The 25,554-nt window shown below is 34.0% G+C and overlaps 1 protein-coding gene across 1 annotated transcript in view; it reads left to right on the top strand.

The window, feature by feature from the left end:
* Positions 1-25,554, top strand: part of LOC106010046 (uncharacterized) — a 164,468-nt gene that overhangs the window by 25,080 nt on the left and 113,834 nt on the right. The window contains exon 5 of the mRNA XM_087188715.1: positions 3,129-3,220. Within this exon, the coding sequence (XP_087044841.1) occupies positions 3,129-3,144 (16 nt within the window). The 3' untranslated portion in view covers positions 3,145-3,220. The remainder of the gene's footprint in view (positions 1-3,128; positions 3,221-25,554) is intronic.

Here is a 25,554-nt window from a genome sequence, read left to right as displayed (position 1 = left end):
TTTCAGACAGGAGAGGATTTAAAGGCACTCAGTAGTTTCCTAACTGCCAAAATGCTTCTCAAAGCAAAGGTCAAGGGATATTTCTGTTAACTTTCAGGTTTACCACTAGCTTACAGAGGGGTAGAGAATTTCCAATATGACAGAAAACTACCAGTAGTGATCACCAGTCCACAGAACCAAAGAAAATCTACCTAAAAACCCCTGGCAACTCACTGAAAAACCTCAAACTTGTTGAAGACCATCTTTCTGACTACCACCTCCATAGGGGCGTAATATGGATTCTGCTTTCTCTTTTCTATATTTTCAATGTCTCACACTTGCCTTCTTTTGGCTAAATTTGACCTAGAATCCAGCTGGCAAGGGGTTCTATGAAATACAATTGCCAGGCTTCCAACCACTGGGAATAGGGAAGGTGGAGGTGAGGAAGTAAAGGATGCTGGCTTTCACCAATGGCACACAGTGTGATTAATGAGTTTTACTGACAGTCTCTGAGTTTGATTGTTTTGTGATTTGGTATAAAACAGAATAAATGTAGGTATTTATATACATGCAAGTTTATTTATATGCCACGTAGTAGATGTTAATTAAAAAGTTCATTTATAATCTAATAGAAAACAAGAGCTCCCATAGCCTGCAAGCATTCACTCTAAGGCTGATTTTTACTAATACAAATTGTCCTTTACACAAAGCATTAACTCATATCTTCACTGATTACAGTTATTTTAAAAACCCCCAAATACAGTGTAGTATATTAGAAACAATACCATAAAACGATAGCAATGCAATACAAGTAAAAGTTTTTAAAAGCCTAGAGTCTTTAAAAAGATGAAAAACTACATAGCAGTAAAGAATTCAGTGTTTGAATGTGAACAGAATATGTCCTTTTAATACAAAATAAAATTTTCTTGTTGTTATTTATAATCAGTGAGATAAAGTTTCTGTTCGGTGGATATAAGCTGAAGTGACTCAGTCGAGCTCTTTTATGACTTTATCTTTCTTTCCTACTATCTCTAGGAAAAATAAAATTGAAATATTTGTGTTACTAATAAAGTTAAATCAGTTGCTATTTTTCAAAAATGTTAGTATTCTTTATATCTGTCTGTCTCTCTCTCTCTCTATATATATATATATTAATCCGTATGACATCATTTAACCTAGTGCCTAGAAAGATAGGTACCAAATAAATATTAGTTGTATTAATAAGAATGTGGGCTGTATATTTTAAAGATTTTACAGGAAAAAGATAAACAGGCATGCAAAGGCTCTTAAACACTAAGCTAGAAATCAAGAAAGAGGTAAATTTTGGCTGCCATGAGTCATTTTATTGTGGGAATTTGCAGAGATTATTTTGAATCTATGTGCCTTATTTATTGTCATGATAAAGAACTCTCTTGCCTACTTCACAGAGACACCTGAGATAATTAAGTTGGAATTCTTAGGAGGAAAATGAACTGTATAGAGTTACAATGGATATTGATGACAATACTAGGCCTTTGTAGTGGGCTCTCATTGTTATTTACATCCAATTATATAACTATGGGGAAAAGTTGGACTACAACACATTTCAAATGTATGACAATTAAATATGCAAAACTGAGCATGTATTTAACAAAATTTCAATAAGATTTTTGCATCTGGCCTGTGCCCAAATTCTACTAACATACTGATGTCAGCTGTAAGAATGAGTCCTCTGTTCCTAAGTGGAAAAGCATTTTAGACATCAGATAAAGAACCGCCTTTTGCTCCCAAGCTTTTGCACTTGGGGAGCAAAAAATAATAAGATTATTTTTTTAATCTCTTGGTGTTGCTAAGATGATCTGAGGGTAGATCTTTCCTTTTCTCCAAGGATCGTATATGAGTATATTTTAAAATCTTCAATAACATTTTAAAAGTTACAAAATAACTTTAAAATGACTTCCATCACCTCTTTTAAGCTTGTGTTCACTGAGAAAAGATTTATCCTTCTAGTCTTCCTATTGAAAACTTAGTCACTTCCATGACTGTCCTAATGGCTCACTGTTAAATAAGGGTCTAGAGTCCCATTTAATTACTGAATTTGAAATTAGAACATCATATTTTGTATAAAATTCAAAACTCCAAGATTCCATATTTACCCTGTTCCTCCCACATGGAGCCCTCTGCATTCAGAAGCCTGTTGCTGGTGAAGAAAGACATGGTATACAGTTTCTTGTTTTCTAACTCCTGCTCTGGCTTACTAGATTTCATTTCTGATCAGTGTGGAATTCAATTAAGAGGTTGCTGGGAAATTCTTTTTTAAAAAATTTTATTGGTACATTTTAGGTATACTATATAATAACATTCATCATTGGAAATTTGCACCTTTACATAATCTCTCTTGGTTCCTATTTTTTCCCCCTGCTGGGAAATTCTTACTTCATCCTCTCTCCTCTGGCTCCAAAGTTCTTCTGAAGTTCATAGGAACCTGGCTCATCTTCTCTGGTAAGGATTGTCCACCCTTTAGGTGATTTTGGTCATTAGAACCTAGTATGACCCCACTTCCGGCTCTCTCTTCTGTGTGGCCAACATTTTGCCCCAGGGAAACATATAACCTTTGCCTGCTGGAGCAGCAGCCTGTCCTGTCCTTCTCTTGAACTGGGGAAGAACTTTCTGGGTAAGGGAAAGGACCAGACCCAGTTTACTCTGCCTTTCAGTCACAGGGGCTATATATCCATGTTTTTCAGGTATCTACTTGAAACCTCTCCTTACTTAGACTGATACGCCTCTCCCTGGAGGGGAATAGGGCTCGTAGCACATAATGAGTCCTTTCCTTTTATACCCTCTCTGTGATTGTGTTCAAGTTCTGTAAGTTTCAAATATTTATTTTGGAAATGTTCATTTTCATCTGCTACTTCAGTTTAGAATTTATCTTGTTATTTTTGGTGCCACAATGAACTTCCAATTCTGCTGGATTTGCTTGCAGTAGCACGCAGAAATACTTTTCAAATTTTATATTCCTCTGATACAGAGGATGAAGGAAAGTTTGGGATGGTTGAAAACTGGGCTGTTTAAATGTCCATGTGACCTCTTGTCCAAGAAAATAGAGTCACATATTTTTGATTGTTGATTTCTTTTTGGACTCAGTGATTCTATTGTTGATTTCCTTTCAGGCCCAATGACGTTTAGATTCTTGAGGCTTCTTTCTCTTACCTGGTGTCCAAAGCTAGAGGAATGGAAGAAATGTCCCATCTAGTCATCTCAGGTATGCTGAAAGAAGTAAAAATTTGGTATACATTTCCTTTTCCTCCTCCTCCTCCTCCTCCTTCTTTTTTAAATCCTTGCTTTATCCTTTCTCGTTTGCAAAATTGATGAGGCCTAGTAGTTCTTCAAAGCACAAAATTCCAGGTGTTGACTTTATTCTCCAAAGTAGAGCTGAAGAGGAATTAAGCTTTTCAGCCTTGGTTAATTCCAGTACTCTTCACTTTTTGACGCCAAGGTTTTCATTGATGAGGAAGAGCAGTGTAAGGAGGAGGAGGAGGGAGCCCATCTTCCTCTGTGGCAAGAGACAATGTCTAGGTTTAGATCTGTTCAAATATGAAGGGATGTTGTTTCACTCCTCATGTTGCAGTAATAATGCATCCGCCTAAAGCAGATCAGCTGCCTGGGGGACTGAGGTCAGATCACAAATAGGCAGCAATTGATATAAAAGTCTTAATTAAACTCTAAGTTTTGAATCTGATATGCCATGTTGATCAAACCCATGCATTTGAAATTGGATGACAAAACAGAGGGTCAACTGCTACCAGGGCATAACATACACTGGTCTACTAATTCTTTTTCTTATCTTTTATTTTTAACTGAAACGTAAAAATTTGTACATATTTATGGGATCCCATGCAATATTTTGATGCATGTATTCATTGCACAATGTTCAAATCAAGGTAGGCATATCTGTCCCCTCAGACATGTATCACTCGCTATGGTGAAAACATTCAAAATCCTTCAAACTTCTTTGGAGGAGGAGTATGGATAATGTTAATTCTTTTCTTTTATTTTGGGAAATGAAAAATATGCCAAATAAATTAACCCCAGTTCTAGATGAAGGGGTTAGCTCATTTCTCTGTTTGAAGCAGGATGCTTTCAATTGAAAATACTTTGGCTTAAATAATAAAGGAGATTTATTGAGCCATGTGAATAAAATGTTCAGAGAGAAAAAGGAGAATTCAGGCATGACCTTGCCTCTCTCTGACACGGAATTTTCCTCTGCCGTGAGTTGGCTCTGTGCTCAGGTGAATGGGATGACACGATGACATTACTAACTCAAATGCGGTCTCAGTCGTGTTCACAGAAAATAATACCCAGCAGTACGATCATCTTAAGTCACTTGGGCACATATATATGTGATTGCAGGATTATCTTGTTGGGATAGACCAGCTTGGTGCCCATTCCAAGTAATACTTCCACTAAAACTTCAGGGCTACTATTCAGTAACCCTTCAGCAACCTGCTTGCCTGACAATTCCCAGTCATGGGGGAGCTATTTTTTTTTCTGTTATTTCATAAATTAAAAGAACCGTGCCCTAGATTTCTGTCTAGGAAGAAATTCTGCCTCAAAAACTCAGATTAACTCCTGTTTCAGAGGTCTTTAGTAGCTGATCTTCATTTCCTAGCTCCTAGAGCTCAGATACATTCAAATATGAGCTAAGAAATATTCACATTTGGGCTCGGAATAGAGTCATTTTTCTCCATTGTTTTCTGATGTTCTTTCTGATGTTTACTTCAAATGCATAAATTTGATAAACATGTTATTATTGCACCCAAAATTGAGTTTAATCAAGATTTTTATATTAGATTTATTCATACATGTGAAATACTTAATGATTATGAAAAAATCTTAAGTAATAATATTTTAGGTGATTTTTGTCTGATCATAGTTACTTTAATTTTTTTTTTTTTTTTGGTACCGGGGATCAAACTCAGGACCTTGTGCTTGCGAGGCAGGTGGCAGCACCACTGAGCTAAATCCCTAGTCCAAGTTACTTTAATTTCAATCCTGCATACTTGTTTCAAAAGTTGTCTGTGGGTACATGTAACTGCTACTTCAATCATACTGCCTATCAGTTCATGAAATCTACTTTATTTGATTTAGATTGATTTGATTTTAATTAACTGTCTTGTGTAAATAGGAACCTGAGGTGGGAGTTAAGCCTGGCACTGACATTGCTTCATATAAACAAAATTATTAACATGATTTCCAACATGGCAACATAAGCTTTTCCTTTAGTATCAGGATCTTAAATATATATTCATTTGTAGCTATTAATTTTAATGATTATTAAATATGATACTTAAGCTATGTTTTAATTGTATAATTTTAAAAAGGCACTTCTTTAAAATTGTTAGAGCTCTTATTTTTGAGGCTGTTTTTTAAATAAATAATCCTTTTTATTTTCATATAGCCATTTTCCTTGAGAGGGACATTTGCTTGTTTAAATTTTTTTTAAGCATCCTGGAATTGTGTTGTCTGATTTTTCTAATTTTTTCTTACTCCACATGTGGGCTAAAAGTTCGTACAAAAGTATATATTACTAAAGGAAAAAAAAAAACAAAGCAAGTCTGTTACAGCTTTTCTGAGCTACAATCAAGTCCAACAGAGATCAGAATGAGTTTAATGTAGGCAAATGTAATCAGCCACAGTATAAGAAAGCTTAATTTATTATATCCTTAGGGAAAAACAAAATCTAAATCCAAAGATCATTATAACTATAAGAGACACGATGAACAAATTAAACCAAGCAAACAAACAAAACCCATTTTACAAGTTTATTCCTTAGAAAAAACCAATATACTAAAATTTCTGACCACGAACATTTTCTTTCCCCTTAAATGTGCCACTAAGTATTATCTATGAACTTTGAGCTCATTTAATCAATTATACTTTCCACTCCAGTTTTGTTTACCTCTGTGGTGTAATCAGTGCATTTTTATCAGTTGATCTACAAATTAGTCAGCTGTGAATTTATTCATCATTTAATTCGGTGGTTTTTTTTCCATTGTTCCATACCTTGACACACCATCACTAGAAAAATACATGATGATGTTGTTGGGTAGGAAAGGGGCGATTAATTTACTCATGGGGTTGGAGACAACCTTGAGCTTTTGTTATTGCTACTGATAACTCACCAAGTAGCATGCAGATCCCCACTTATTCTACTGGCAGTCTTTTGAATGAACAGCTTCCTAAGTCAGAATCCTGGTGCTGCTCATACATGCCCTTGTCTAACCTTCATAAGAGCCTGGTGATCCCACAGGTATTACCCCCATTTTACAGATTAGACAATTTAAGATTAAAAGATTAATTTCCCCCATGTTACATATAGAGCATGGGGCAAGAGTTGACACTTAAGCGTATTTAATTACAAAATCCATGATCTTTCCATAACACTTTGCAATTTATTTCTAATTATATTATTCTTTTAAAGGAGACTATTGATTTGACTTTTCCAACCTTAATTTATTCCTAGTCATATAATCAGATTTTCTCTAATCCAGAATAGATTTGCAGCCTAACTAAGGTTAAGATGTATTTGGGAATTGGGTTGGGTACTATTTCATTAATTGTAATAATATTACTTGTTCACATTTTAATATCTCTGAAATCAGAACATCAATGATAAGGAAGCATTTGTAATAGTTAGATGGTATATTAACTTTTCTTTCTTAGTGACTTTTAAAGTAATGGTGTGTTTTCAATCAAAGGTTTCTTTGACAAGAAAAAGTATAGTGCTTAGCTTTTCAGTGAAATTCAGTAGAATATGGGAAACCGGGCTAATTTTGATTCATTTCTAACTCCACTGCACACCATCTGCCAGGCTGAGCTGGGAAGAAAGATGCTCTATTTAAAGTGGGGCTCAAGTTTGGGAGTTTTATCTTCTCTTGCTATTGGTACCCATTCTTCTCTTCCCTTGTCAAGTTCTAATAATGAGATTTCTACTTCCTCTTTAAACCTGCCTTTGGATAATTGAAAAATGATGTTAGTTTGTTATTATTTAATTATCTCTATCCTCTTCCTCCAACCTCCTTTTTAGTCATGCTAATAAAAGGTTATTATTTTCTTAAGGTTATTTCCTTTAAAGTCTAAGTAAAAATGTGAAATTTTTGGTCATGTTCATTACAAATATACATATATATTTAAAATTCTATGTACGTGATGTACAATATGGATGTGGAGTTGTGGAAGATATATGTATAGGATGTAGGAAATAAATGTTGATTTCTTATTATTGTTCACTTCTGTATATCAGAATCTTTATTATGAAAATTCCTATTATTACCCAAGGGCTTAGTAAGATATTAAATTGATAGAATTTTTATACAACTTTACCCTTTCTAAAATTTTTTCACCCATACCCTAAGGAGAATTTTATTCTTTTGTCTTTAGAATATCTTTGTAAGTTATATCATAAAGAAGTCTCAGCTTCCTCTTAGTAAAGTGGGAAATAATGACGTTTTCTACCTCCTTAGTCATAGGATAAATTAACTAATATATATAACTTTTTAAAAAATGTGTGTCACCTAATAAAAATTTAGAAGTACTTGCTATTGGAAACCATTTCTAATATTTTTTTGTAGAGTATTTTAAAGCCAAAGATTCCTAGAAGACAAATTACATTGTATGTGGTTTTCTAAGGCCTGAATTGTTTGTATTATAGCCCCAAATTCCCACTTTTTATTGATGGATGAAATTTCTCATTCAGCACCCACTCTAACCAAATCTTTACAAGTTACCCAGTTCTTGTGGGAAACAGACTGTATAGATTTCCCAATTTAAGCTGCATACTGTGGAAATAACTTAGGCTTTGCACTCAGAACTGAAACCAAATTCCAGCTGCCTTCCATTTTGATATCAGGAATCACTTAGAACTCTGAACCTCTGGTTTTGTGTCTGTACGAAGATGAGTAATAATTGATCACATGCTGATTTGTAAAATTAAATGATGTAATATATTTAAAGGATCTATCTATCTATCTATCTATCTGATATATATATATATACATATTTTTTATACACCTGATATATATTGCCTGATATATACTGGGTTTTTTATAAATACTATTGATAAATATTATTGTGACTATTTTAAAGATTAGAACTCCTGAAGGAAATCGCTCATTATCATTAAATCTTAATTTCTCCATCTAAAATGGGCTTAATGTTAATTTATTCCTGTGAGTACATAGAGGACTACATTATTCACATAAAATGCCTGTGGTGTGTCTTCACAGGTTATACGCTCCACCAATGATGTTATCTTCAGTTACTGCAACTCTCTTTCCTACATCTCACTCCTAGATACAACCAAAGGAGCAATTTCCTTGTTCTTTCTAACAGAATATTTTCCAAACTTCTCCAGGCTTGACCCTCTTTTGCTTTTATGGAAACTTTAGCTGAATGAAAACCTAAGCACTCTGAGTCTTTAGGTTAGAAAAGTTATGGGACATTGGGAATAACTTTCACCCGTCTCCCACCGCCATTACCACTCAGTAGTCTTTAATTTCCCATGGGCAACACTAGTCTCAGATTTTCAGTGATATAGAGTGAACTGACCCTTCTGGTCTTATAATAGTGTTCTTGAGGAGTCGTATTCCATTATGTACTTTCTATATTTGGTCCCTAAAGGTTATTTAGAATTGGAGCTCCTTTGTCTAAACAAAATGAAAAGATCCTAAGACAAAAACAGAAACAGTGATGACCCCCTCGTTTGACCTTCAAGTTCAAGGCAGAGTCCTGGCTGTTTCTATGATATTCCACAAATAATCTGATTAATCTTGTGTAGGTCTGCAGACTTACACTTGGGCACCACTGTTATAAGGCATAGAATTTTATACTGATGGCGTAAATCGACAGTACATTGTTATTGGTATCTCTTTATTAACATATCAGAATTCTGAGCACAATTTTCATGCTTGCCAGTTTGACCATGAAGACCTTAGCAATGCTGACAATCCAGTTACATTTGTGCATACTTCTTTGCTGATTGGGATCATGGCAATGTATGAAGATATAGAAGCGCAAGTTCCCTGTTAATTGATGGAACTTGTAAGCAGTCTTTCTCCATCAGGAATAGCATTATGGAGGGTACCCATCTAAGACTTTGTAGTCCTCTATTAAAGACTTTTGATGTTTTTTTAACCACACTTACCTTAAGAACCACAATGCATGACACACACATACTGTAAACAGCTCTAACTAGAACCATATTTCTGGTGAATTTTTTTTTGGCACTCTGCTTTAGGGAGAAAGCAGCAAAACACATTGAAATAAACCAATATTTGGTCAGTTCAGATTCAGAGTTCAATATACTATGGCTTATTACCTCAACAACAATTCACACTGACCCCAAGGCACTGCAGAGTTATCAATCATGAAAAAATTAAATTAGCTTTAGTATACTGTACTTAGCAATGCTGTAAAGTGGACTAACGCATTTTGTAAAGATTTTTTTTAGCCACTTAGTTTGAAACAAAACAGGATTTTCTATTTAGTTCCTCAGTTATCCAGAAAATCCTATTCATGAGAAGTTAACAAAGGTTTTCCTTATCATACAAATGACTGCTAAAATGGGTTCTGTGGGATTCTTAATTTTATCAGCTTGTCTAATCTAAAACGTAAAGAAAATTCCCAAGGTAAGCTCACCTTGAAGCACTCATTAGGGAGCCTGTAAGTCTCATTTGGATCCTGAAGAGCATGTAAAGCACTCAAGTCCTACACCAGTCATGCTAATATCAGGGTAAGGGGCATCCCTGGAAACAAAGGTAACCCAGTTCCTCGTGAACCTTTGCAGAAAGACTATAATTTATCATTCCCCAGTCCCCCAGTCTTGCATTTGTAGTTTCTGATTTAAGTGGAATGTGCCTATCATTTATCTTCATTACTGGCCAACAACATTAATAAAAATCAGCTTATGTTCTGAGCCAGAATCACTTCCTATAGATTCCAATTTAATTTAGGAATGCCTAAATTGAAAGAAACATCTTTTCTCTGTCTCTGAGAAATGAGTTGGTTTTTCTGTGATGCCCAGTTGCAGCAATAAACAAAGATGATGCAGACATGAAGGTCCACAGCCAGGTCTTCCATTGATTACCTCCAGACATTAATTTTCAGTCTAATTCCTTCAGTTGGCACTTTCACCTCAGCAATACTTACATATGTCTACAAATCTGTTTGATCACAACTCTTGGGTTTTGAATTACTTAATACACAATCAGTTTTAGAAATGTCTTTCATACTCAATCCAGATTTTCCACAAAGGAGCAAATATAATGTGATATGTAATAAAATGGATTTTTAAATTAAGGGTATCTTTAATTGTTTTTCATCTTTGTAGTTCTGAATTATTTTCTTTATTGATAAAACAATCCCTTTAGTAAAATCAAAGGCATAAAACAATTCCACGTTCCATTTGGGTCCAAAAGACAATAAAACATATTGTAAAATATACAAATGAACATGTGTCATCTTAAGAAGTAGGAATTTGCAAAAATTTTGTTTTTTGCTGATTTAGCTGCAGTTTTGTGATCCTTTAATTGTTAACTATTATTTTATACATTTTTAAAATAGTGCATACCAGGGGTTTCCTCCACAAATTGCTGTGCTATTTCATTTAAGATTGGATATATAACACTGGCTAGCTCTTCCAGCATTGCATAGGTCTGGGCCTCAAGCTGCTGAATGTTTTCCCTTCACATATATCAAACAATGGTACCAACTTAACTGTGAGATGCTCTCCTCTCAACTCCTTTGTGCTCTCTCCAAAACTATTTAGTGCTGTTTTATTGGCAACATTAGCTGTTAGTGTCATGATTTCTGTATTTAATTGTGACACAACATAATAGTCATTCAATGTTTTCCATGGAGGAAAGTATATGATTTTTAGTTGCCGGGTCAGTATTTATGAATCAATTTTAAATAACATTTTTCCCTTTAATAATTACTTAGTTTAACTGAGGCATTATTTTATCAGCTATCAATGTTACTTTTTCTTGTTAAAGTTTTCTTTCAGAAAATAATTCTAATACATATAAAACAGTTGTCTAATACATATAACTCTAATGTATAGACATATATTCATACTTACACTGTAAACATCTAAGAAAAGTTTAGATATTCTGAGGAAGTCACGTATTTTAGATCTCTAGGTGACCATTATTTGTACAAATATGACCAGTGCTCACATTTATCAAATGTAATGATATTACTAAAGTCATTACAAAGAAATTAGAGAATTTTCAAGAGAATTTGTTAGACATTGTCAGAAAAACAATTGTCTTTTTTTGCCTGTTGCAGCTACTTGTACTTTCAGCCTGAGTTATCCAAATAATATTTCAACTCTTCTTCCTGCTACTCCTGTAGACAGCCTCATATATTAATCAGTTGGCTTTGACGGTCCTTCAGGAATGTTATCTTAATGTGTATTTAAGTGCAATAAATAAACTTGACATTTATAGGGATAAAAAAATAGTATGTTAGGGTGGAAAATGTAGTCTGTAGCTGAGCAGCTAGTGCCCAGCTAAAATGCAGGGCATGATTCTGTCGAAAGGAAAAATGTGCTTATCAGATAACTGCCACATGTCTTAATGCACTGCTGTGAGCGCTCCATCTGCATTGTTCATCCTCTTTCCCGTGAGAATATATTCATCCCGGCTGTACCAAAGTCCCATCCAGCTACTGAATCCAACTAAAAGACCAGGACCTGTGGGCGATGAATTATGTCTTCCAACAAGTTCAGAAAAACCTCACTAGTTTCCAGGGACATTTCCAATGACATTCCAAAGTCATTTTTCTACCTCCTTTGCCACACCCAATAAAGAATGATGGGGTACAACTCCATCAACGTTTTTCATTTGGAAAGTGGAAGACTGGGAAAATCACAGAATCATTGGCCTATAACAGTAGTGAATTCTGTGGCACAAACTGTAGGGGTAAAGTGTTGGCTGCCTAAAGCAGTCTTCAAACATGCTACCCTCTACCCTGTAAGGAAACAAGCACATCCCTGCGAAGGCGAACTCTTCAATGCCAACTTATCTTTACCACACTGACTGAGTCAAATGCTCCCAGTCAGTGCTATTAAGAATAAACATGGCAAGGCTTTCTTTTGTTTCTTGACATGTAACTTATTAAACGCTCCCAGTCAGTGCTATTAAGAATAAACATGGCAAGGCTTTCTTTTGTTTCTTGACATGTAACTTATTTATTTGTTGCTGTTTTTGATGAACCTTGTTTCCCTCAATGTAACCATTGCCACTTTGATACCATTTGAAACAATACTCATGGGCGAGAAGGAAGCTCTTAATCTGCCTTTGTCTCTGGCTCACTTCTGAAGACAACCTTACTCTCTGGAGACAGCTTTGGGCAATCATTACTCTTTGGTATTTGGAGATCAGAGCAGTTGGATTTCCCTATCCTGCCAGGCTCCGCATTCCTGGACTTTCTGCAAATTGACTGAATTTCCCCCTCACAGAAGTGTCTTCTTTTGGTTGGCTGCTTGGGGAATGTGAAGCCGTCAATTTGTATTTGACTTTTCTGTTTTTTTAGTAACTTGTTAGATGGGCTGAACAGTGAACAGCGTGCACCAACACCTAGACATTTTCTAAGCATCCCAGCTACAGGCCCAGCCTTAATATGTTAAGAATTTGTCTTTCAAGTTATCATGGGTAATAGTTCTGTAGATTTTATTATAACATGACCATCCTGAAGTCACCAGCCTTGTAACCTTACTATTACTCTATTGCAACATATCACAAGTTTTGGTTTGGGTAGTACTATATGTCCAGTGTTAGTTTTTTTAATAGAGAATAGACCAATGCTCTAATGAAAAGACCAAAGGACTCAAATGAAGTGGAAAGTTATTTCTCTTAGGTAACAGCCTGGGGTAGGCAAGATGCTCTGCTCTTCAAGATCACTCAGGAAAGCATCACCACAAATGGTTTCCATTTCTCTGTTCCCCATGAAAAAGAGGAAAGGAAAGGGCAGCTTAGTGACAGAAATGTGATCTGGAAGTCGGCCATATTGTTTGCAGTCTAATAGGCAGATCTGGAATGATAAAGGAATGAAGAAGTAGAGATGATGTGGAAGGCCAGAGGGAAAGATTCCAAGGGACACAAAGAAATTTTGGGGCACGATGCATATTTTCATTGCTTTGATTGTGATGATGGCTTCATAAACAAGTCAATAATTGATAGTTTTTCCAATTTCTACCTTCTGAATTTAATTCACTTCTTTCAATAGACCTTAAAATAGTGATTGTTTGTGGATATATTTGCATAATGATATTTACCTGACTTTATTACTGTCTTTTTTCAAATTAATTTCCAAAGAAAGATAGGTAAAATAATAAGGAAAGAAATGCAAAACAAAATTCCAAATGACTTACACCTTTCATAATGATTTAAAATATTAAATATATTAAAGATATCAACAAATGATGCTGGAACAATTGGGTATACATATGCATAAAACGAACTTGGATTTTTTACATTGTGCACACAAATGAACCTAAATTAACCTAAATGCCAGCAGTAAAAATATGAAGTTTTAAAAATGAATAGAAGAGAAAATCTTTGTGACCTCAAATTAGGCAAAAATTTCTTAGGCACACAATCAAAAGAAAACAAAGTGATAAATTGAGACTTCATTAAAACTAAGAATGTTTGTTCTTTAAAAAATACTGTTAAGAGAATAAAAAAATAAGTCACAGAATTATTTTTGCTTAACTATTAACTTTAAAAATGAGTAGTTTTAACTGATATCTGCTCCTTAAAATATTCCCAGAAAAATTACATTAAATGTTTTAAGAATTTAAGATAAATATGTTTATTCATTAACTATTTAAAACTGTAATTTTCTCCCCCTCCTTTTTTTCTTCCTTTCCCTTTTTCCTTCCCTTTCTTTTTCCTCTTCACCTTTTTCTTTGTTTTCTTTTCTTCTTATTGTTGAAAACTTACTCATTAAACTTCTACAGTTCTGGGTTCTGGAGATATAAGAAGTTATGAGCACTAGCTTTTAGATGTGTGTCTTCTTATTAATGAGAAATGCATGAAATATATGGAAGATGGGAGATACCAGAGGTTGAAGTCAGGGTCCAGGGATACTGCAGGTGCTTGGGAAGGGAACGATGCAGCAGTCACGGAAGGTCTTGTGGTCTTCTAGTGACAAGTGTAGTTTATCATTCCAAATCATATATAGTGTTTTATTTATAGTGATCATTTATAATGACAATATTGAGTTAAAAAGTAACCATTTTAGTAGTTTCCTTTCTTCTTAATATCTTATTAGTTATGAAATGTGAAAAGACTTAAGCTGTTATAATTTAATTTCTCACAATATGCCTTTGCATATAAAGGAGGTTTATAGGGACCTTTTCCATAGGGTAACCAACATATCCCTAGTTTGCCGTGGACTGTCTCAGTGTGCTCTGCATTCATTTCTTTCAGTAATTATTAATAGCTGTGTAATCTTTGAAAAGTTATTTAACTTTTTTGAGCACTGGTTTCCTCATCTATGCAGGGCTACTTTGAGAAATAAATTGGATAATATATGCACCATTGTACCTGATCTGTAACAATGGTCAAACAAATGTTGGTATGATTCCTATGACAGTAACATTTATTGGATTTAGTCAAGTAGTTAACAATTAGCACAGTGGACCTCATTTTATACAGTAATGAAGTAATATATGCAAATTTAATTTTAGTTGTTAGAGTGATATATTCTTTATATATATATATATATATATATATTTATTGGTTCATTTTAGGTATAAAATACATTTACATTTATCATTGGGTGTTTGTACCAGAACATGATGTATCTTAGTTCTTATTTTTTCCCCATTACCTATGTGCCCTTCATTCCCTCCACCCTTCCCTATTTACATAGACTTTGATTCCATTTTTTTTTCTTTCTCATAATTTTTCCTTCCCTTTCTTCCCTTTCCCCTTCCCCTCCTGCCATCCCCAAACCCTTGGACCTTCCTTTTCCTATTTCAAATTATCAATTATTCATTTTAATCATTTTCATCCTTATTTACACTTTCAATTTCTCACACTAGAGAAACTATTTGGTATTTATACATGTGTGTCCTATTTATTTCACTTAAGAGTATGGCCTCAATATGCATCCATTTAGCTATAAATGTCTCTAGTTTCTCACTCTTTATGGCTGGGTAGTACTCCATTTTATAAAAAAACACGTCTTCTTTATCCAGTTTCCAGTCGATGGGCACTTGAGCTGTTTCCAAGCTTTAGCTATTACAAACTGTGCTGCTATAAACATAGGTGCACATACATCACTGTGGTGTGATTCTTTTAATTCTTTGGGGAAGATGCCCAGTAGAGAAATAGCTGGGTCAAATGGGACTTGTAGTCCTAGTTCTTTGAGGTATCTCCATACTGATTTCCACAGTGGTTGCACCAGTCTACATTCCCACCAACAATGGAGAAGGGTTCCTTTCTCTCCACACCCCCGCGAGCATTTGTTATTGGTTGATTTCTTGATAGCAGCCATTCTTTGTGGGTTGAGGTGGAGTCTTAATGTTGTTTTCATCTGCATCTCTCGAATGACCAGTGATGTTGAACATTTTTTCATATATTTGTTAGCTGTTTTTACTTCTTTTTCTGAGAAATGTCTGTTCATTTCAGATGCCCAGTTTTGAATTGGGTCTTTGAATTTGGGGTGTCTGATTTTTTTCAGTTCTTTATATATTTTTGATAGTAGACCTTTGTCTGAGGTACAGCTACTAAAAATTTCTTCCCATATTGTAGGTTGTCTCTTAGCTCTGTTGGTAGTTTCTCTTGCAATGAAGAAGCTTTTTAATACAATGAGATCCCAGTTGTTGATTTTTTGTGCTAGTTCCTGTGCTACTGAAGATTTGTTCATAAAGTCTTTTCCTAATGCCAATGTCATTAAGAGTTCTACCTAACTTATCGTCCAGCAAATTTAGTATTTCTGTCTTAATATTTACATCTTTAATCCACTTTGATCTTAGTTTAGTGCATGGTGATAGTTATGGGTCTCATTTTAATCTTTGGCAGGTTAAAATCCAGTTTTTCCAACATCATTTATTAAATAGGCTATCTTTCCTCCAATGAGGGTGGTTGGCTCCTTTGTCAAAGATGAGGTGGCTGAATATGTCTGGAGTTGTTTCTGCATCTTCTAATCTATTCCACTGATCTTTGGGTCTGTTTCTTTGCCAGTACCATGCTGTTTTTATCACAGTAGCTTTGTAGTATAGTTTCAAGTTGGGGATTGTGATATCCCCAGCCATGTAGAATGATATATTTTTAATAGAACAGTTGTGTAATATCTTCACCATTTAGTGGTCTTCATTACTAGTTATGAATTAAAATTACTATTACTGATTTATTGAGAAAGCCAATCTTTTCCATGTAGGACTTAATGATAAAGGACAATCTTTCTAGACTTCTTGGCATCTAGAAGACCTCATTTGGAAGCTTACACTGTTAAATTATTTCTTCAAATATAGACATATTGCAGAATCTTGTTTATTTAACTTTATCTGATAATATCTTGATGTCTTGATATTGCAATTGCAGCAAATGTATATTTAGACCTTCCAGAAAAATCTATATCCAGTGTGCTGCCCTATGAGGTACTCTTGGACTTATCAGTTTGTTCATACTACTTAGCTCTTCTGGTTTTGCTCTTGCTCTACTTTGTGACCTTGATCCTGGACTCTAGATCCTTACCTTGATACACTTTCTCTTGAGTCTGGACATACTTTTGTATCTCTGTTATTCCAACTAATTTCTTAAAAACAATTTGAAGTCCATTTAACATTTCTTACATTATACTATTACCAAGTTCACATTTATTTTGTGAATAGTTTGTCTTTTAAAAATATTTGAAAATATACTAATATATTCTGAAAAATCTTGTGGACCTTTAGGGAAACACAAGAGAGTAGTCAACTGATTAAAAGAGCCATTTGAATTTTGATGAGAGATTCAATTAATTCGCGAAACTAGAAATTTAATTCCCCGTTAAAATCCACAGTTAAGTAGGTAGTCTCACTGAAAGTGTGTCAACCTCCCTCTACTTGAAGGTCATCCATCATTTAAAGTAGATTCTTCTTTAATAGTTTATCATAAGGGTTAGAAATTTCATCTTGCAATTTTGGGTAGAGTGAATTAGTGTTTTTAATGATCCAAAATTTCCTACCATTTAAGTTTCAACATATGTGATTGCCTAAAAATTTAATTAGCCCTTTTTCTCATTGGCTATAGTGCTGATTTATACATACTACAGTTGATTGGGTGTACCATGTGGCAGTATAAACCACTGAATGAACTTGAAGCTAATATAACATTTGATTTAATCAATGCCATTTAATGAGTGGTCATTATATGCTCTGCATTAAATTTGGGACTGGGTGTAAAACAACATGAAGAGTGAGACATTTCCTAAATTTAAAGAACTGGCATTCCAGATTACTTGTTGACTTCATCTATTTAATAAGCCAGTTATACTGATCAATGGGAAAAGCTGTTACCTTAATTTGTTTAAATCCAATGGCATACTTGTTTGACTGAAATTTTCCTTTTTTAATTGGTTACTTTGGCAATATAAACAAATAACCTAAGATAATTGAAATTTTTGTTTTGGTCCATTCTTTTACCCTTGTCCAAATATGATCTGATTGCTAATAAAAAAATGATACTTTAGTGAACTAGAGTAGTAGCAATGAAGATGGAGAAGAGCAGACAAGGTTGGGATACATTTTGAAAGAAGAGATGTTGTAAATTGCTAAATGGTAGGATATGGGTCTGAGGAAAATGACATGTTCATTAGACATTCAAATGAACATATTAGGAAAGAAGTTGAATACCAGTTTTGATCTCAAGGGAGAGGTAGGATCTGAAAATAGTGATCAGGTTCTTGTTGCATCATATTTTCTTGATGAGATCTGTCTGTATTAAACTTCAGATAAATTTGTTTTGCTATATGTGCGACATAGGTTAAGCACTATGTCCAGGTTGATAGATTGTTGTAGGGGGTGAACTTTGGAGTCAAAAAGTGTTTAAGGCCTAGTTTTGCTTATTTTCCATGTATCTTTGAACACTGAATTACTCTGAGTCTCATTATCTTATATGGTGATACAGTATTAATCATGTTTGTGAAGTTTAAATGAAATAAAACATAGAAACATTTAATATGACATTAGGTATACAGAAACTATTCAATAATATAAGCTTTCAGTAATTTAAGGTGTAAAGTATGCAGGTCCCAAGAATGGTAATGAATACAAAGAAAAGCAATTAGAAATAATGGTAAAATTAAGTGAAATTGCTTTGCATGTAAAATTGTGAGGAACAATTTGAGTTTGAAATGAATAAAAACTGTTCAGGCTGCCCTGTACATTATGGGTTCTCTCTACCATTAATTGGCCTAAGCTATTTTATAGTTATATAAATTGTAGAAAAATTAGTAATATAAATGATTCTTACTGGTAGAAAAGCCACTAAATTTTGCCCAGTGGAAATGCCAATCTTTCATCTTTCCCAATTACCTGTGTAAGAGTAGCCTTTGAATTCTTTGAACTGGTTGCAACATCTTACTGGTTTTCTAATTCATTAGTAAGTGAAATAAGATCTTGAACACTTATTTGTTTTATTTTTTATAGTAATTATGAGTTTACTTTTAAAACTGTTCTTTAATAAAATAAAGTATAATTCTTCCTATCACCCTTCAATTTGATGAAAAGAATTATAAGGAATTGAGTATAAAAAAGAAGTTACTAAAATAATGAATTAGAAGATAGAATACAGGTCAATGGTTTAATAAATGTTATTATCCCTAGATCATATTTACAATATGATAAAAATATTAAAATCTTTAAATGCCTGAAATATATATATATATATATTTTTGTGTGTGTGTGTGTGTGTGTGTGTGTGTGTGTGTGTGTACCAGTGATCAAACTCAGGGCTTTGCGTTTTCGAGGCAGGTGGCAGAACCACTAAGCTAAATCCTTGGCCCTGAGCATTATTTCTTAAATGTTTCTTGTGAAACACTGATCTATTAATAAATGTTTGTAAATGTTCTGAAAAGAAAAAAATATCAATTTCAAATCAGTTTGGGAAAGCAATAAATTAAATTGAACAGATTACTATAGAACTTCAAAGAGTCTTCACTATGTTAAATATATTTCAAATATCAAAGAAGGTGTGTGTGGTGGGGGGAGGCAGAGAGAGAGCTTGAATTATATGGCTTATTTTTTCTAAATATTGACATTAACATTTCTCAATGCACTCATTCCAAAAAATACATTTATTGAAAACTGCTTAAAGAAAGCTTGTGAAATTTCCATTAAAGAAGTGGCAGTGTGACCGTGGATACAGGGGTGGGTGGAATTGTTTCTTCTAGTCATCTGTTTTCCATGGACTCCTTCGTGCATCCAGAGAGGACCAGCTCAGCTCCCACTGTGTCTCAGCTGGTGAACAGCAGTGGCAGGGAACTGGCATTTGAACCTTTCCCTTGATAAGACCACCTGGGTGCAGCTGTGACTCTGCAGTCTCAAGGCACAAACACCATCACAGACCTTTAAAAAAGTGCTATTTAAAAGATAACATGTTTTTACATTGCAAACATAACATTTGTGCCTCCATTCTAATTTCCTATTGTAGCTGAGCTGCATCAGTTGCTTAGTATTACACAGCCCATATGCTTCAAGTCATTAGAGAACACTTTGATGACCTTAAGAAAAAAAGTAGGAAAGTAGTATTTGATTTAGGGAGCCTGGGCCCTCTAGGCCCTAAATTGATTTGCCTTGGGAAGCCCTAAAACACATTGAGATTATTTTTAAAAATCCCATCTTACAGGGAATCACTTAGCCCTTCCACACTACACTGCAATTCTTTTGGAGATCTCTTTTTAAGCCACTAATTTGATGAATCTAAAATGTTTTAGTGTTCTATTTCCTTGGTGACATTTTAGAAAGCTTTTGTAGGCTATTAAAAGAAAACTTCCATACATCATTATAAAAGAATAAATGAGATAGGCTTGACTTCCTCACTAATGCGATGTTCAGAATGAGATCTCTATGAGTTGAGCATTAATGAGATGTGGAATGTATACGAAAAATGTAAGAGCTGCTTTCTGTATTTAAAGCAACAAGATTTAATAATAAATGTGACAAAAGGAAATCCAGTTGGAAAACAATACAATAGGTAATGTAAACAAGTAGAGAATGAGGTGATTATTCTAACAGTGCATCTGTGAAAAGAACCTGTGTAGGTTGACATAGGGATATTGGGAATAGTGAACTTTGAAGGAGAACAAAGATGTGAGGTAAAGGAAAATTCTCGAGATATTATTCCAGGTAGGTTACTTGACAGGTGTGTGGTGTTGAAGGAAGGTAACAGAGAACAAAGTAAATGGTAAAGTTTTTTCCATAACCAAGGGGTTACACTTAGGAAAAATAGAAAATAATAAGAGGACACAATAAAGTCAGATGAGAAATTTTAAAGAATTTTGACATATTTTTGAATGTTATTCTAATTAGCCACTAAACTTTCAGGATCATTTGGTAAATTCTACTAGTTTTAAAAGGAATATCATTGGTTTCTCTTATAGGTTTTTGATATATATAAAAATTTCACTAATTCAGATAAGTTGGGAGAATTTTAGTCTATATAATTAATTAAATTTCTGGATTATGGAGAATTTATTTTTAAAAAGCCATTTATTTCTTTTCAGTATTTATGATAACAATTATTACATGATGAATGCGTTAAGTTTCCTGAGAGAAGTAGTTTATTTCAAAGGAATTATTTAAAATTAGAATTTCTTCCCTAGAAAAGACTTTCCTTTTGGAAAGATTTGCTTTGAAAAGATCAATTCTTTTTAAGTGCTTTTAATTGTCCTGTGTACATCTTGTTTTTTACTGTTCACTGGCTGAGCAAATGCTTTCCTCATTGTGTGGAGTTCAAGGTGAACTTCCCCCAGCTGTGCCAGGTGTTTTCTGCTGCCCCTTTAGGGACAGACACATCACAGTCCGCGTCCTACTGTTGCTCCAGGATGCAGACTCTACAGATTGGTGAGAGGCGCCCTTCGTGCAGGCTTCCCCAGAGTTAAACTCAGGAAGGGAAGGGAGCAGCCAGAGCTGTGGATGGTGGGCGTAGCATGTGCTCTGGCAGGGCCTTAATTCTCTGGTTTCCTCCCTGGCAAGCCACTAGTTAGCTCCTTCCTATTACTCACGACCAGGCTTTCTCTTGGGACCTCATGTCTTTCCCCTTTCAGGGGACCCAGGTTTCCTGAGGCGTCGGGAATACAGTAACGTCTTTCCCCTCTTTCCAGTTGGGGTTCAGCGCTGTTGATTTCTTGTTGATTTCTCTCGATACTACTACTTGACAGTAAGGAAAGAAGGGAATGGAGTTAATATGAGAAAATGAAAAAATGGAAACAAAGTCTTTGTAAATAGGGAGGGATGGAGGGGTTGAAGGGAGGGCAGGGGAAGGGGGAAAAATAAGAACCAACAGAGAGTATGTAAAGGTGCAAATTTCCAATGATTAATGGCATTATATTGTATACCTAAAATGTACCAATAAAATAATATTTTTTAAAGAAAGAATCCCTCTTACAAACAATTCCTCGGTGGCTGTTTTGAGTATGCTACCAGTTTCTGCTGGGGTTCTGACAAATAGCTTTCATTCAAATGGATTTTATAAAACCCAGTACATACAGTCCATAATAAAATGTTTTGCTGAATATGTGAACATATTTCAAACATGTTTAATATATTATTTTCTGAAGAATTAATTCATCTGATTACTTATCAGAAATAGTGTAAGGCCTACTACACAATATTTATATTAGTTACAATAAATATTAATGTACTAATCATATTAATGTTAATAATACAAAGGAGTTACATATTCTCAACCATTTGAGATATACATAAATTAATACTTTAGAAGTTACCATCATCAACAGGCACAAATAGATCATTTACGATATACAGAGTATTTGAGTACAGAGTTTTTAAAAGCATCATTTCATGTTTTGGTCATGTGTGAAAGAAAAATATACTAAAATTCTGGTTCACAGCTTTATATCATTTTATGTTTATTATGTATCATAAAATGTAGGATTCACAGTCTATATCATACTACAATGTTACCTACATAAGGAAGTAGATTCATAAAGTGTAGACTGATGGATGGATAAAAGGAGAAAAAAATAAAGATAAGAATAATTAAAATGAGCTATCAAATTGTAGATCATTCAGGGCATTAACTTTCTCTTGCAAAAGTATTTGAGGTACCTAGGTCCTTTTGTGAGAGTAGATGTCCCTGTTAGGGCATTAGAATAGTGTACTAATTAAAGATTCAATGTTAAATTGTAGAAATTGTATGGATATATTTTAAATTCTTAGCAGACTCGATCATCATAATATTACTTCTAATTTATACTAAAAATATATTTGATGATTCTTTGTTTAATTTATTTTCACAAAAATATGAAAGCTAGAATCCATTTTTTTCAAAACATTTTTACCTGCCTTTCACTTGGAAAATTTTGAGAAGCAAAAAGTAGATTCATTTTGCAAACTTTCCAGTAGATCTAACATCAGTAGAATCTCAGTTCCATCTTCCACATAGAAGAATATGGCTCATTGGCTTTAGTGGATAATGGTTACTTTGACTATCTTAGTCCACTATCAACTGTACAGATGGAAAGAAAAATAGTTTTGTGATTAGTTTCAAGTTAGACAGTAAATTCAAGGATTCAGTTCCCTGATTATTTTGTTTCCAGCATTTAGCTCTGCCTTTGGAGAACACAAATACAATGTGGTAATCATAGATTTTGTAAATATTGTAAATATTACTAATGGCATATTATATTATGGCTTTCCATCATGTAACTTCAGAATTTAAAGATACAATGGCATTGAATTTTGGAGTTGATGATGAATACAAAATAATATATTCAGATATATTAAAGATCATCAGGCTGCCAGTCTATTTTAGATGATTATATGGAGGGAAGAGAAGGTGATAGCTCATTGCTCATCCTAAGACCCTCAGTCATTTTTTCCAGAGATAGACAGGAAGTGGTTTGGAAAATGACAGGTACATCAGCACTACTCAACATTGGAACTCTTTTCTCCATTAAATAAAGGGCAGGCTTCTCTAGATACTCCAAACATGAAAGGTAACAGGCCTCATTCTTTACACACACAGATTTAGTATTAAAAACATCACAGCAATAAGAGCAGCAGCAGGAAACAAATACAATTAGCAAAAGAAGCATAGATAAAACATTTAAACCCATAGCTTTTACACATTAGCTCAATGATTCATTTCAAAGTTAGCTTTCCAATTCATCTGTCTCCAGGTGTCCTCTATTTCATATCTCGATCTAATTTTTTCATAGAATTATGTGTCATTGGAGAAAATAAAAATTCACCCTCCCAAATTGCAGCTTCAAAGAGCACAATACAGTGTTATTTTTATATAGAAAGTCCTATCTTTGACCTCTAAGTTTTTTCAGGTTTTTAACATATTATTACTATTTTGAGTTTTACATAAAACCAATTATTTGAGGAGTTTGTAATGTGCTGCCACATTAATCCCTGTAATAGTATTTTGAGATCTCCAGCACTATTGGAACACTACAGAAATAACATAATGCTTGTGATTTCCTTGAGAATTAATGTTTTGTAAATGACCAAATCTATAGGTTCTGATGATCAGTTATTTATTGAAACACTTTATTCTCTCAGACTATTATTCTACCTGCAGAACACTTTTTTGTTAGACAGGCCAGATAACAGTAAATTAAATAATATTCAAGATATTACCTACTCTGGGACATACTAAAACAACCAAAATTATTTGGCTCTAAACTAATAATAATTTCCAGTTAATGCTCTGGACTCCTGAAGGGATACAGAGCACTTCTCAAATATATATTCTGACTCTCCAAGATCACTTTTATGTGTAGATAATTGAATTGTAAGTTTTATAAAACTCGAATTCTTATTTTGCATTTCATTTTATTTACTCCATCTTTTCCATCTCTATTTTCCTGAGATTCAAGATACAATATCTTCTGCCTCTTGCTTTCCTACTCATAAACCTTTGTGGTAAGATGGGTCTCCTCACATCCCCAGTATGCACTTATATAGTAAATATTGTTCAAATCTCCATAGAATCTCCCTCCACCTAGAGGTGATGGGGGGCACAAGGAAAGCCACACCATGCCCAAAGTGCCTCAGTTTAGATCTCATTTGCGTTTTGATCATTGCTGATGTTCTTTACAGATCTTGGCATTGTTCAACATCTCCTTTTGGTTACCGTAAACCAATCAGCAGTGACACGGCCAAGGAGACTGTTAGGACCTTTTATAGAAATATAAGAGTATGCCCACTGTAGAGAAAATGGCAAGTTGGATCTACTCTCTATCAATCATGTTCTTCCTACTTAATTACTATTTTTTGGAAATAAGAGAGGAAAAAGACCTTAGAAATTTGTTGAGCCATGAAAATAGAACACAATTTTAAGCATTATTTTATTAACATATTTTGAAAATAAATGTTCCAGTTCCCTTTATTAGTATTTCTTTTTAAACACTATTTCATTACAAAAGGATTGCAATGCCTATTACTTATTTAATACTATGTTATAAATTATATTAGGGACTCTTCTGTTAGGTTGTTAATTTTTAACTATAAAACAGCAAAAAAGGGAAGAAAACAATGTATACCACCCCAGTCAATATGACAGATAGGATATTTAAACATTAGTATTTCTACCATAAAAATTGTTTTTATATTTAAAATTTCTTGAGACAGAGACAGGTCAGATACTGAAACATTACCACTTCTACTATAAAATTTATTTTAGTATTTAAAATTTGTTGTCTTTCCCCATTTTAGTCAAGGAAATACTTCCAGGAATGCTATATGGGAAATTAATAAAAGTTGCATTAAATATAGATTTTTTCAGTTTGTCATTTCATTTTTGATCATTTTAAAGGAGAATACTATTCACTTACAGCATCTATATGTCATTTCATAATATTCTAGGCTTTAAACTCTTCAAACATAAACATTCATTTGAAGGCACACTCTTCTTCATAATAGGCGTTGTATTCCCATTTTGCATATGAGATACTTGCTCTACAGACATGGAAATTAAACAGCTTGCTAGAGAGAGAGATTTAAAATCTGGCTTGCCTGATTCTCGAAACAATGCTCTCTCCATCATTCAGTTAGGTGAGATAGTTCTAGAAGTTATCTTCTGATTATTTCAGAACCATGTCTCTCTAAGACAGCGACTCTTCTCTGGGACCACAGTGTATTCCTCAGGTGCAGAAATGTAGCACAGCGGACAGTGGAGGAGGAGCAATATAAGAAGCTAAGTTTGGAAACTGTGTGTTTTGATTGTCAGTTGGAAACTATGAAATCATTTAAGTCTGTGAACCACTAATACAACTAAGTCTATATTAAAAACATTAAAAATAATGAATTTGTTTAAAACTTAGAGACTGAATCCATGTTAAGGACATTAAAAA

This window comes from Heterocephalus glaber, unplaced genomic scaffold, assembly GCF_053883595.1.
Source record: "Heterocephalus glaber isolate CG9 unplaced genomic scaffold, H.glaber_assembly_v1.0 deba00000331, whole genome shotgun sequence".
Taxonomy (NCBI): domain Eukaryota; kingdom Metazoa; phylum Chordata; class Mammalia; order Rodentia; family Bathyergidae; genus Heterocephalus; species Heterocephalus glaber.
This window is presented reverse-complemented; position numbering and strand designations above follow the sequence as displayed.